Below are 15,156 nucleotides of genomic sequence, written 5' to 3' on the forward strand. Positions count from 1 at the left end.
GTGCTAAAGATATTGATGATCTCAAAAAGAAGAAAATACAACAACAAAACCACACAGCACAAAACCCCCCACAACCCATTACATGTTACAGATTTCTTAGAGATGCCTACCTAAATACGGTACTACCATCAGTTTGTTAAATGCCTCTGGAAACAAGACAAAGGTGCCCAAATATGAAGTTTTATCACCCAAGTTTGTGAGATGCAACTCTAATACATAAAAATTCCACAGTGCAAGTCCTGACAGAAAGCATAATCACAGAAAGAAAAAAGAAAAAAACCTCACAAAACAGAACCTAAGATTATTTTCATGCCAGGTTGTGTCCCGTTGACAATTTTAGAGACAGAATGACAATGTTTAGTGTGATCATAACTCTCAAGTTATTCTGAAATAAGGGAAATGTCTGAGGAAGAGACATTTTCTAGCTCCAGTAGGAACTAAGTAAAGTCACTCACAGTGAATTCTAATCAGACACCAACAGCACAGGTAGCTGATCCACAGTGAAATGAATATGATAGACTGGAAGATATTATGTCAATGGTAGAAATTACTGGAAGTATATTAATTATATCTGGAGAAGGTAACAAAATTGCATAGTGTTTGACAGCACATATAATCTATCTTAAATGAAACAAAGTAGAGTAATTTTAAAGGATTAAAATATACTTTTAATGTCTACCATCTTTGAGAAAGCTGGGGCAGCCTCTGTATTTTGCTTGTGTCTGTGATTTACAGGGTCCTATTCTTTGCTAGTCTTTCTCCAATTTGTCTGCCGGATCTGATTACCAGATGGCTAAAATAAATGTATTGTGTTCATTCATGGTAACAGAAGCTGTCTTTAAGGGTTCTTTCACGGCTTCACTATCTTTTCCTTTGTACCTACTCCTCCCTCTGTGAATTGATTAGATTTCAGAGCTAAGTTTCATCTGAGAGTCATTCTGCTGAATGCTGCACTGAAAAGCCTATCATCTATTCTAGGAAGCACATACAGATGACCACAGGATATCACAGACCTGTCCTAAAGCAACAACTGCCATACTCTGCCAAGAAAATAGATAGTTTGATAATCTCAGGACATGGATTTCCAGAATAAGTATCTGTCACTAACATACATTCTAATGCAATCCAAGAAATAGGTGACAGTTGGACAGAAAGAGGGAAATGAAAAGCAACATATGCACAGTACAAAGCCAAGGAAGGTAACAAGAGTTAAAATGAAGACAGACAACAGTAGACAAATTAAAGACTCAGGGAGCTATCCTGTACCTCAGGAGTGGTAATTGTTCAGTACATGGTTTTGTTTAGTCTGGTAAACTGCTACAAACCTGCAAGTAAAGAAGCTAAATGAAAGAAAAGGGCATGAGGGAAGGTGTACAGTTCTACACATTATCTCCTTTCCTTAACACATGCAATCTGTAATCTGAAGTAGTAACACTGTCCTAGAAATCTCTCAGCTGCACCCAGCCTTGAGTGCTTTTACTACAGGTGTGAACCCGGTTCTTTACTCAACGGCTCCCCTCCTGCAATCAGATGTGTACCTAATCTGAATTTCATTTTGCAAATATCTAATATAATTTATTAGCACTTCAGTGTCATTTATTTATCCATTAACATATGCGCACCTTGGGTTTTATTTTCAGTTCAGTACAATAATTCTGTCTGTTCGTCAAAGCTTGGATGCCATAGAATTGGTATCTGAAGAACAGCTTTTATTATATATGAAAATCAGTGTAGTCAATCACCTAGTCAAAATTTACGTGATCAGTCTCACTGACCACAGAAGAGTAGCTTTGGAACTAAAATAAGGTGAGAACTATACCTTAAAAAAAACCAAACCAAAACAAACCTGCTTTTTACCGCATATAATGTTTCCCACTTTTCCTGAGGCATTTCCACTAGGTTAATTTTTTCTAAATCGTATATTGGAAGCTTCATTGGTATGTATGTTTAAGCATGGTAAAATAATTTTTAAAAAACTGCTTAGTGCAGTAGAACTTTTGGTAACATTTGTCATTCTTCTTCTTTATTTAAACGATACTCTTAGCCTTTCAATAGTTTTTTAGCCAATAGCGTTAATTCCTAAGCGTGGCACTTGGAACAGACTGAGGTATAATTACGGGAAAATAAAAAATGCAGAACACTTGAAAAACAGAAACAAAAAATGATTAGACAATACACCCATGTATTTTTTTTAACCGCAGCTCAAACATATGGTCATAGCAGTGGGATGTATTTCCTTTGTATACTGAGAAGGTTCTAAGTATTTTTTGACAGTTATAAAGGGGCAGTCTTGGCCATACACAAGAATCAATAACAACCATGTAAAGCCTACAGCAGTGCACACTAACAGGCTGTAGGAGACATTAACTCTAGCTAAAAGAAATAACTGTATTTTCAATGAACTTGTTCCTCCTGGATAATCAATTTTTTACACTTCTTACCAGCTGTTCCCACATAGCTCAGGTAGCGGAATGGAAGCAGCTGTCATACAGAATCCATATATTACATGCATGTTATGAGGTTTTAATCTGTCGTAGTTGTTTTATGTTTGCTAATTTTGATCAGTCAGTTCAATTTGAAAGCAAGATGAAAACAAATTCACCACTTCTATTTAGGCAATATGTAATCTACACAAATACACTAATCTGGCTTGATTCATTCTGGATGGTAAAAGAAGAATACTAATTGTGAATCAACTAATGCCCCATCCTGAAAACCCCTTTATTCCAGAAGTAAGATTTCATCATTAAAATTAGTTTGCCCCACCACCCACATTCAAGAGATCTGTCAGAATCATTGTTTCTGAAATACTGAGTTATAAGGTGCCATAGTAATTACTATGGAATAAATAGCAATTAAGATTGTTCACACAAATAAGCTCAAACTGTTTGCAGTGAATAATTATGCTAATAGTGTTTTTCTACATAATTTGTGCATCCTTCACAACAATTTACTAGAAAATGTGAAATGTAAATTTGATGCACTACTACAAAAGCTCTGAAAATATGTTTTAAGAAAGCACATAACTAAAACATACTTCTACATTTGTACATTTAAATTCAAAGAAACCAAACTATGCTGAAATGGAAGCATTTTCTTTCATTGTATTCCTATGAAATCATCCTAAACCATACACAGACGTGCTCATTGCTTAAACCTCACAATGCTGTAATGCAAATTTTAGTAATTTGAAAGAAGCTGAACTTACTGCTATATAATAAACTTTGGCCTTTTCCACCAGCTTCCAGTTCTTCTCCAAATCAAGATGCTTTTCTTTCTTATAGCAATTAGCAGCAGCAAGGTTAGCTACGAGAGACCTGAAAGTGATTAAAAACCAGGCATTAGACCCTCTTTAACTAACACTACTGCAAATTTGTCACAAAGAACAAAATTTCTCAAAGATAATCAAAGATCATAAGAAACATAAAAGCAATTAACAAAGAGCAAGACAAAACACATATACTTTTACCATATCATAATATTTAAATAATATATTGTAAAACAAACATTAAATACAATTTAATTACATAGTTTATGTAACCTATCACTACTATGCTGTTCAAGTGCCTTCATTCACTTAGAATCAACCTTTGCTGCATTTTGTGACCAACTCCCTCTGTACAGTATAGTATCTGCAGATTTTCATTAAAACTTTCCTAGTACCTAACACCTAAAGGAAAATAGCTGCTGCAGTTTAACTTCTGAAAAGTATTTTCCCCCACTAGAACCAAAAAGTTGATAGATATGAAAGTCTTCCCTTTATAATTTTCCAACAAATAGTTATTTAAAAAGGGGAATTGCTTGGGTTTTTTTCCTCATTAGGTTCATATTTTCCTTTCGCAAATGAAAAAGGGTCATGCTGCTACTTTCAGATGATGAACTGTTAAAAAAACACTTTGGCTTAGCTGTGTATTACTGGAAAATTACCAAAAACTCATTTGTAGTTCATTCTCTCCTAACAAGCTATAACACAAGCCACAGGACACAACTTCCATTAGCAAGAATAAAAATACTTGTATCATATTTACTTTGCTACATGTAAGATACATTCTATTTTAAATCACCCTCTTTGGCCATTCAATTCAGCCTTATGAAACAGATAAAACTTACAGATGTACTCTTACAAATGAGTTATAAATTGTGATTATACACTAATTCTCCACTCTGGCTACCATAACCAAGTCCTTCTGTACAATTTTATTGTGAGAATGTCTAACAACATCCAATATTTAGAGAAGGGGAGGAAGAGGAGCAGACATTTCCAGAGTCATAGTCCATCGTCATAGGATGCACTGTTAACATCAACACATCACTGTTTTGTGATATTTCAGTACATTAGCCAGATAAATACATACAACATATGGCTATTGAAAACTTTTACCTTCTCCAACATGCATATAATTGATGTTGTATGCGTCATCCCTTTCCATAGAAATACTACTTGAATCCAGAAACAATGGGTCAGAGTGAATTGCTAGTCTGCTTCTATTGAGTTAGGCTTCTGCCGCCAGACTGAGTACCACGTAAATGTTTTAGGAGGTAAGTAAACTAGGAATTTTTGAAAATTTAGTCCACCCCAAAATCTTTCCAGTATCACCATTTCTCTTTGTCCTATTCAATAAAAACCAAACAAAAGCCCAAAAGAATCTCTTATGAAGACAACTAAGTCTCCCTGTAGACTGCTGGAAGCACTCATCACTGACAACCCCTGCAAGTTAAACAGCTCAAGTATATAAAAAAATAAAGCAAAAGGTTAGTCTAACTTTTTCTGAATATATGAAATTAGAGCACAATTCTGTGCCATTTCATCCCAGGAATATTCTCAGGGCTTATCAATTTAATTCTAAAGCCTAAAGACAATGAGAACTAATGTGAATTCAGAAAATTTAAAAAATAATATTTTATGAACAAATAGACCAAGTCTCAGTAGCAGCACAAGTAACATGACAAGAAGTTTCATTGTCCGTGAACATTATTATTTCGGTGACAAAAAAATCCACAGGAGAACAAAACAAATCCAAGAAAGATATGCAGAACTGCGGTAAATTTCTGTAAACCAAATTTAAAAAGCAAATTAAATGTTTCAGTTTTGGCAAACACTAAATATCCATCAAGGACCTAGCTGGAAAAATCTTGTATGTCTACATATGTTCCTAAATGAAAAGCAACTATGTTCCAGAAAACTAAGCAAAGACTCTCTCTGTTTCCTCTCACTTACCACATGCCCCTGAAATTGTAAACCTAGCTCTCTGTGGCTACATCCAACCGTAGAGATGCTCTGCACATGATATGTAAAAAAAGATTGTTACACTGAAGACAAAGGACCAAGCTTTTCCAAATTAAAACTGCAAGTTTTATGGTACTAAGTTCAACATGTGGGACACAGAGAAGGTGGATTTCTTTTCATTTAGATACAGTAATTGGAGACCGCCAGAGTACTTCAAATCAAACAGTGTAACTAAGACACTCTGCATGTGGATATTTCTGAGCAAAATGCACAAATCAAAGTAAAAGATCATGACACAGTGTAGGTACTACTTTATACTTTTATCCTGTGTTAGATTTTCTTGAAAAGCTCTGAGAAAACAAAGCATATTAGTATTGCTAAGCCAGAGAATTCAGAGCAGTAATCAGGAATTAGCTCAGAACCTTTTCCTGCAAAAAGCCAGATAATCTTAGCAGAAACAAGAAACATTCACATCAGGGCACCTGGAGCATAAACATACACAGCCACTTAATGGGAAAACCAGGAGTGCCATTAGGCAGCTCCTCCAAAACAATGCCGAATTACCCGAAGAAGCAAGTTAGCACATTGGGACAAGTTAGCTCAGTTGGGACAAGAGATTAATCAATAGAATTATCAACTGAAGCCAGGCTGAAGTGATTCTTACAAGTATAGAAAATACTGAAAACCAAAAAACAATCAGAGGTTAAAGACTGAGAATAAACTTGCTCTCACAAGAAGGAGGAGGGGGTTGCACAATGAAGCCTTTAGCAGCAATGGTCAGCCATGGTTTCTGTCTCTCGAGGAGTGAAATAAGTCTCCTGTACTCCCTCCACATTCTCAAGCATGCTCTAAAACAGCAATTGAAACAAACCTACTGTTTCTAGTCTTTGAGCAAACATTTGATATTGAGAAAGAAAAGTATTTTATGTTTGCAAACCAAAAATACTGCTTAGTAAGTTAAAGTAGTACTTACAGACATTTTAACGCCTATATTCAACTAAAGTTTTAAATTCCATTGAGATGTATGACAAAAGATGCATATATTTTTCCTGAATTCATGATGTATGTCTATTGACAGTCATGACTTCAGTTTCCCATCATGTCATCTAGGAAGTGGTGATTGCTGCAGGATGAGTACACAGACACTATGTGACTGAATAGAGAGGTAATCATACAGCAGAAACACCTTTATTGCTTGTCTTCTCTTTGAAAAACTGGATATGGATGCTGGAGATGAAGAGGGAAGTCTGTAGACATAATTAATGTCAAAACTGTAGATGAAGATTAATGAACTTCTTTCCTCCACTGAGTATGTACATTTAATCTTGAGAGTAAGACATTATGTATGATATTAAATTAGGAGGGACAGGGTGATAAGCTGGAGGACAGGGCTGTCTGTCATTCAGTGGATCTCCAAAAGCTTGGAGAATTGGAATGAGAGAAAACTTGAAGCCAAATCCAAAGCCATGCAACCAGGATGGAATAACCCTCATGCAGCAATATAGGCTGGATGTTGACAGGATACAACACAGCTTTGCAGAAAAGGACCTGGAGGTGCTAGAGGACCAGGCTCGGAACACAAGTCAACACTGCACCCACACAGAGATATTCTGGTCTCTACAAGCAAGCGTGCAACCAGCTGCACCTCATCTGGAGTTCCAAGTCCAGCTTTGAGCTTTATGTTACACGTAAAGCACTGACATAATGGAGTGCATCCAGCAGTGGGCCATCAAGATTATTAGGGGGCTGGAATACTTAACAAATCAAGAAAGGCTTGGCTGAGCTTTAAGAAGAGGTAAATAAGGGGAGACCTTGCTGCCACCTTCAACATCTAATGAAAGTTTATAGAGAAGATGAAGTCAGACTACTCTTGGACACAAGAAGGAACAGACAGAAGCTGGAAGAAGGAAAATTACAACGAGGTATCATCAAAAGAATTTCTCCCATTAAGAGTCATCCAACACTGGAACAGGTTGCCCAGAGAGGCTGTGCCATGTCCATCCTTGGAGATACTGAAAACCCAGCCCTGAAAATATTACATGGTCCTGAAAACCTGAACTAGCTTTGAAGTTGGTCCTGCGTTCTGCAGGGGTTTGGAACAAGATGTCCACTCTAACTAAAATTTTTCCAGGGTTTAGAGGCAAAGCTGTACGAGGAGCAGCTAAAGTCACTTGTTTTTTTAGCCTGAAGGAGACTAAGGGGAGACCACATCTTGCTCTACAGCTTCCTCACAAGGGGAGAAGGAGAAGCAGGCGCTGAGCTCTTCTCTCTGGTGACCAATGACAGAACCCGAGGGAATGGCAGGAAGATGTGCCAGGGGAGGTTTAGGTTGGACGTGAGGAAAAGGTTCTTCACCCAGAGGGTGATGGACACTGGAACAGGCTCCCCAGGGAGGTGTCACAACCCCAAGCCTGGCAGTGTTCAAGAAGAGACAAGAAAATTCTCTCAGACACATGGTGTTTTGGGGGTTGTCAGATGCAGGCACAGAAGTTGGACTTGATGATCCTTGTGGGTCCCTTCCAACTTGGGACATTCTATGATTCTATATTATACGAAAAATTCTCCCTCTCCTGACTCTCAGTTCAGTTCATGTTGCTGCCTTTTATAATTAAAACATTCACCAACATAATTAAAAACATTCACCAACTTCAAGAAGTTTGGTGTGGATTTTATTACTGGATTGCTACCTTACCTTAATAAAGTCTACTGCTTTGAAAGGGAAAGAGCCATTCCTCTGGATCAATGGCACCAAAAGCCAGAGAGGGAAACCAAAAAGGATAATTACAGATGTTTTGGTCTTATTCAGAGCCAAAAAGAAAATATTCTTCAGGGTAACCAATACCATTTCCATTATTTTTTCAATATCTAGTATCGGAAAATTTAGATATTGGCAGAAATCCAGGAGAGTTGGTGTGTGCTTGTAGCATCTCAAGATAAAGGCAAACCTGACTGGCTGGTTTTGAAACCTTCAAATAATGGTCAGGAGGTAACCAGCTAAGAAGTAGCACATAAGTTCAGGTGTTGTGAGTGGAGGGAGAAAGAAGAAAGCAAAGGGACATGCTCAAGATAAATACCTATTGCCTTCATTATCTCTTTCTAAAATTCTTGGTTTTATTAGTTTTATTACACTGCACAAAATAAATTGCTCTATAAACAGGTTCTTACTTATGGAATGCTCTGAAACCATGTAAAATAGTACAAGACCATTGTTCATACTTTACAAATATAAGAAAGGTTGAATACGTCATAGATTTCTGGACAAGTGATTTTTTTATAAAGCAAAGACCATCTAAAAGTGCAGCAAATGAAAAAATGAAAGACAAAATTAAGAAGAAATTGTTGAGATGTGGACATACAAAATTACAGTTATTAGATTAAGTTAATAACTGTAAGAAAAAAATTGGTTTTTTCTTCCTCTCTTATAAAATCAAATTAACCCATTCAATCAGGATATATGTTGACACCCATTCTCTTTAAAGATATGATCACCTGAAGTATATTCCTCACTTGCCAATCAAGTATAATACATGCCTTACATGCCAATTAGGTTCCACATAGGCTGCATAAATACACTTGTTAACCAACTTTTATGTCCCACATATTTTCCCTTTCCAGAGCGACTGGGAGCTATGAGTTCAGAATTAAGTAGTAGTTTATTATCTCAGATTTTTCTGCCATAATAGAACTGCTGTTCTCTAAAGCATACTGATACTGCACAGACCCAAACTATGAGACAACATGGGACTGCCTGGGTCAAACTGGTGGAAAAACTTTATTTTTCATTCAAATCACAATTTTTAAGGCCAAATTTCCAAACAAATTAGGCTCCACATGCTATGCAGACTACATTTACATCTTAGGAACATATCAAAGGCCCCTGACCTGTTATCACTAGTGATGCAGGCAGCACAAGTTCCCGTTGGTTCTTCACTCTGCTCATAATAATGGGCATCCACATGAGCTTCCTCAGCCTTCTTCTTCAAGATCTCTCCAAATTTATCTTTGCCAATGCACCCGAAGAAAGTTGCAGCTTTGTAAGGGCTCTGAATCATCCACTGCAGATTGACAGGAAAACAAACCAACAAAAACCACAAACAACAACAAAACACACAAAGTTAGCATGCCAGATATTTTTTTTTTGGTCATTTTTCTCTCCACTTGACATAATTAATTCTGTGCCTACAGAGCACTGCAATATACAGAGCACTTCTACTCCTGAAGTAAAAACATCTGGTACATCAAGGGAGGGAAGGTCAGCAAAGAATAAAAAATTTACACTTAATGATCCCACTGAGTGTTTAATACCAAAAGTAAAACTTAAATACACATAGCTCACTATCAAATAAAGCAGATTAGTATGTTTTTACAAGGTATTTCAAAAGAAGTTCCCTTGCCCAAGGGAGGTGTCCCTACACTTATATTTAATCAAGCAGCGTATGATATCTTCAAAGAAAATTCATAGAAAAGGCAAAAGAAACAAAAAAAACCCCAAACGCCCACAAAAACCAGTGAGACAGCACATAAGGAAAACAATGCATTTGAGAAACCTAAGAAGAAACATTGTGCAACATTCACAATATATACAAAAACTAAATGGTACTGAAAATAAGCATTTATGTCTACCATTCAATTATACGCAAAAAAGGAAATGCTCCCCTTTTACATTGTTAAACCATGCATGAAAATATCTATCTCCAGCTTTATTAAGAACAGTTCTGTCACTTGAATTGTAAAGAAAGAGTGTAGCTGCACAGTGTTGCTAAGGTGCCAGGTTATTTCATAAAGCTCTTCTCTCATTAAACCACAATATGTATCATTCATCTGTAAATGTAACTCCATTTTGTACTAAGTTAAAAAATAGCATTTCGCAGCAAAGTAAAATCAAGAGTGAACTAAAAATATAAATGCAAAGAAACAATCACAGGCCCCACTCTGCTGGTGGTGAGTCAACCAACTGAAGTCATTATAATTCACTCTAATTACAGCCAGAAAGCTTATCCACTCAATCTATAGTATGAATTAAAAGGCTACGTCAATTTACTGCTATACTAAATCCCTACTTATAATTGTTTCCTAATCAAGATTTAAATAAATGATAATGTCTCCATTACAAGGCAGCATTAGTGGTAGCTGCAGGTTGTAGAAAGGTCAAGTAACTGAGTTGCAAATACATGCTTAGTCACATCTTTATTACTTCCAGCTCCAGGGTAGGGGAAAACAAAACAAAACAAAACCAGAAGTCTTCAGTCATGTAAAAGTCTTCATTAAAGAGGCAAAGGTAGACAAAAGTTCCAAGGCCTCTTTCCTGCAGCAACTTAATATATATCTAAAGTTTAAGGACAAAAAAGATCGTGTCATCAGATGGTGGCAGCATTTGATCTCTCATTCATGAAATGCACACTACTCTGCTAATCTCATCCATATCTCTATTATAAATTAACACCTAACACGGGAATTATCTACAATGTCCTTGTATTTTACATACATTCACACATATCCAATACACTTGGGCTGGCAGGGCTGACACTGTTGTGGGCATCTGTTACAGGCCACCAGATCAGGCTGAGGAAGTTGACGAGGCCTTCTATGGGCAGTTGAGAGTGGCCTCACAGTCACAGGCCATGGTTGTTGTGGGTGATTTTAACTTCCCTGATGTTTGCTGGAAGGACCATTCAGCCAGCCAGCCACAGTCCAGGAGGTTCCTCCAGTGCACTGATGATAACTTCCTCATGCAGATGGTGGAGGAGCCGACTGGGAGAGGTGCACTGCTGGATCTCATCCTCACTAACAAGGAGGGTCTGGTCGAAGCAGTAGAGGTTGAAGGCTGCCTGGGTTGCAGTGACCACGAGATGGTGGAGTTCAGCATCTTGTGTGGCAGGAACAGAATAGCAAGTAGAATTGCAACCCTGGACTTTAGCAGGGCTAACTTTGGCCTTTTCAAGCAATTGCTGGGGAAATCCCATGGGCAAGACTGCTTGAAGGAAAAGGGGCCCAAGATAGCTGGGTGGCATTCAGAGATTGCTTCTTCCATGCTCAGGATCAGAGCATCCCCACACGTAGGAAGTCAAGGAAGGGAGCCAGGAGGCCTGCGTGGTTGAATAGGGATCTGTTGGGTATGCTCAAGCAGAAGAGGAGAGTTTACAGGTCATAGAAGCAGGGGCTGGCCACTTGGGAGGAATATAAGGCTGCTGTTAGAGGATGTAGGAAGGCAGCTAGGATAGCCAAGGCCTCCTTAGAATTACAGCTGGCGAGAGGGGTCAAGGACAGCAAAAAGAACTTTTTCAAATACATAGCAGATAAAACTAATACCAGAGGCAATGTAGGCCCACTGATGAATGGGGTGGGTGCCCTGGTGGCAGAAGATACAGAGAAGGCAGAATTACTGAATGCCTTCTTTGTCTCTGTCTACTCTGCCGGAGGCTGTCCTGGGGAGCCCCGTACCCCTGAGACCCCGGATGAAGCCAGGTCAATGGAGGAGTTTGCTTTAGTCGATGAGGACTGGGTTAGGGAGCAATTAAATAGTCTGGACATCCATAAATCCATGGGTCCAGATGAGATGCATCCGCGGGTGCTGAGGGAGCTGGCTGAAGTCATTGCTGGACCGCTCTCCATCATCTTTGCCAAGTCTTGGGAAACGGGAGAGGTGCCCGAGGATTGGAGGAAAGCAAATGTCACTCCAGTCTTCAAAAAGGGCAAGAAGGAGGACCCGGGTAATTATAGACCGGTCAGCCTCACCTCTGTCCCTGGGAAAGTAATGCAACGGCTTGTCCTTGGTGCCATCTCAAGGCATATCAAGGATAAGAGGGTCATTAGGGGCAGTCAGCATGGCTTTACCAAGGGTAGGTCATGCTTGACCAACCTCATAGCCTTTTATGAGAATGTAACAAGGTGGATGGATGATGGCAGAGCGGTGGATGTGGTCTACCTTGACTTCAGTAAAGCCTTTGACACAGTCTCCCACAGCATCCTCACAGCTAAGTTGAGGAGGTGTGGTCTAGACAATAGAGTAGTGAGGTGGGTTGCAAACTGGCTTAGGGAGAGAAGCCAGAGAGTGGTAGTCAATGGTGCGGAGTCTAGTTGGAGGCCAGTATCTAGTGGAGTGCCTCAGGGGTCAGTGCTGGCGCCAATATTATTCAATATATTCATTAACAATTTGGACGAGGGAATAGAGTGTACTATCAGCAAGTTTGCTGATGACACTAAGCTGGGAGGAGTGGCTGACACGCCGGAGGGCTGTGCTGCCATCCAGCGGGACCTGGACAGGCTGGAGAGTTGGGCGGGGAATAACCTAATGAAATTTAACAAGGGCAAGTGTAGAGTCCTGCATCTGGGCAGGAACAACCCCAGGTTCCAGTATAGGTTGGGAGATTACATATTAGAGAGCAGTGTAGGGGAAAGGGACCTGGGGGTCCTGGTGGACAACAGGATGACCATGAGCCAGCACTGTGCCCTTGTGGCCAGGAAGGCCAATGGCATCCTGGGGTGTATTAGAAGGGGGGTGGTTAGTAGATCGAGAGAGGTCCTCCTTCCCCTCTATTCTGCCCTGGTGAGGCCACATCTGGAATATTGTGTCCAGTTCTGGGCCCCTCAGTTCAAGAAGGACAGGGAACTGCTGGAGAGGGTCCAGCGTAGGGTAACGAAGATGATTAAGGGAGTGGAGCACCTCCCTTATGAAGAAAGGCTGAGGGAGCTGGGTCTCTTTAGTTTGGAGAAGAGGAGACTAAGGGGTGACCTTATTCATGTTTATAAATATATAAAGGGTGAGTGCCACGAGGATGGAGCCAGGCTCTTCTCGGTGGCAAACAATTATAGGACAAGGGGTAATGGGATCAAGCTGGAACACAAGAGGTTCCACTTAAATTTGAGAAGAAACTTCTTCTCAGTAAGGGTGACAGACACTGGAACAGGCTGCCCAGGGAGGTTGTGGAGTCTCCTTCTCTGGAGACATTCAAAACCCGCCTGGACATGTTCCTGTGCGACCTCACCTAGGCGTTCCTGCTCCAGCAGGGGGATTGGACTAGATGATCTTTTGAGGTCCCTTCCAATCCCAAACATACTGTGATACTTTTGTACAACGTTCATTTTGAATGTCTTAGGAACAGTAATCTTTTATATTTGGAGGTATGTTTAAGTAGAACAGATGACTTAACAAAACTGAAGATCTTATGACCTAGTGTAAGCAAACATGGAACCAATTTCCACACCAGTAAGAACAGAAGTACCTGAAGCCTTGTGTCCCATGTTGAAAAACAGGCCTTACTCTCACAAATAACAAGAATTAATACAGATCAGCATGAACAGCATTTATCAAAGCATCAAACCCCAACAATTCTTAAAAAAACATAAGACTTCAAACTGTACCTTAAGCTTACAACATTTTATCAAATGATATAACTTCCTTTACATATAAAGTCTGACAACACTTGGAGCAGTAATATTTCACATACATCTCTGAAAAAATAATTTGTGCTCAAGTATCACAGTTTTGGCAGCAGCTCAATTTGAATTCAGATGCGATACATGCCATATATAACTGTCACAATCCTTACTTTAAATCTAAGTAATCTAAGTGTTATTATTGAGAATCAAAAGTCATGATCTAGGATTTCTTGGGATAGACCTCTGTATGTTGTACAGACCACTTCTTCCAGAACAGTGGTTCTGCTCATGTTCATGATTGGAAACACAGGTATTATATGGTGGTGGAATATTCCCACTATATGGATATTATTTTCATTTTCACATCTGAGCTCAGTAGGCTCCAGCATAATGAGTTAATTATCTAGGATTTGGCTAGGCAGTGAGATAACTGTTACCTAACTGTACTGACGGTCTGGTCAGGGGAAGCTGGCACCCAGCCACACCATGAATCCTCACCATAACCCAAGGGAATCTGGGGCCCTTAATGCCCCAAAGACAGAAGTGTCAAAAGTAGGAAATTACCATGAAGGAACAAGACAGCCTCAGGACTAGGATGCTACAAGGGAAACTCAAAATCTAGAGTGGTTTATGAAATCTAATGTGTTTCTTCATCTAAAGTATTCTTCTGTCAATGCAGCTTGAACATCAGGTACACCCAAAGACAGGCCCTGACCTTTTCAGTTAAGATAAGCACCTGTGACAGGGGAAGGAGCATGGAAAATAGAATACCTTTCGGATGTTCTGTTAACAGATTGCATTTTCCTTACATTTTTGTTGTATGCACCCTGGTAAACTAAAAGAAAATATCAGAACTTATTTATTGTCTTTAGCATAATCCTGTCTTAAAAATCAGGCTGATTTCAAAATAAGCATCATCTAATATCAGATTACCCTATCCCTACAAGCACATTATTCCTTATGATCAAATACTGGTCAGCACTTCCTAAAGAGGCCAGCACCCTGGCCACTCAAGGACACACTAGAGAGTGACAGAAAGCTTCTCTCCTTATTTTTATGAAACTAACTTGGGCTCAGAGTAGCAGGAGTATCTGTTCAAGTGCTTTTTCATGATCAGAGTTAACAGAGTGACCTCTCTGGCATGCTTTAGTTATCAGAGAAATGTAAAGAAACATTGTGTTCCAGCAAGTGGGTAGCAATTGCAGAGAACAGCATCGTCTTTTCTTGCAAGATGTTGAGATGCCAAGAAAACTTCGTAACAAGTAAAACTTGTGAAGACTCCATTGTGACTTTGTGAGACTGCTTGGAATTAACTATGTCCCGCTCTTTCAAATCCTCAAAGATGTGGTACACCTATTTCTACTTTTGTCTGATTAGAAAACAGCTTTGGAAACCACCTTTCCACTGAGTTACAGAAGCACTTGTAGAAGCACTTCTTCCAACCCTAGACTTGACTTTGATTGGTTACTCAAGGCTGTCTTTTGAGAACAATATTCAAGATGAGATGACAGAGTTCCCTGAATGGTCCCTTACACCCCAAAAATAAAAAA

General features: G+C 39.3%; 1 protein-coding gene across 5 annotated transcripts in view; it reads right to left on the reverse strand.

Annotated features, from left to right (window-relative positions):
* Window positions 1-15,156, reverse strand: part of ADK (adenosine kinase) — a 292,950-nt gene that overhangs the window by 147,044 nt on the left and 130,750 nt on the right. For all 5 annotated transcript variants that reach the window (XM_082053036.1, XM_082053033.1, XM_082053035.1 and 2 more), the window contains 2 exons: window positions 9,110-9,282; window positions 3,209-3,317 (listed from right to left, as the gene is read on the reverse strand). In XM_082053036.1, the coding sequence (XP_081909162.1) occupies window positions 3,209-3,317; window positions 9,110-9,282 (282 nt within the window). The remainder of the gene's footprint in view (window positions 1-3,208; window positions 3,318-9,109; window positions 9,283-15,156) is intronic.

This window comes from Streptopelia decaocto, assembly GCF_964273445.1.
Source record: "Streptopelia decaocto genome assembly, chromosome: 5".
NCBI lineage: Eukaryota > Metazoa > Chordata > Aves > Columbiformes > Columbidae > Streptopelia > Streptopelia decaocto.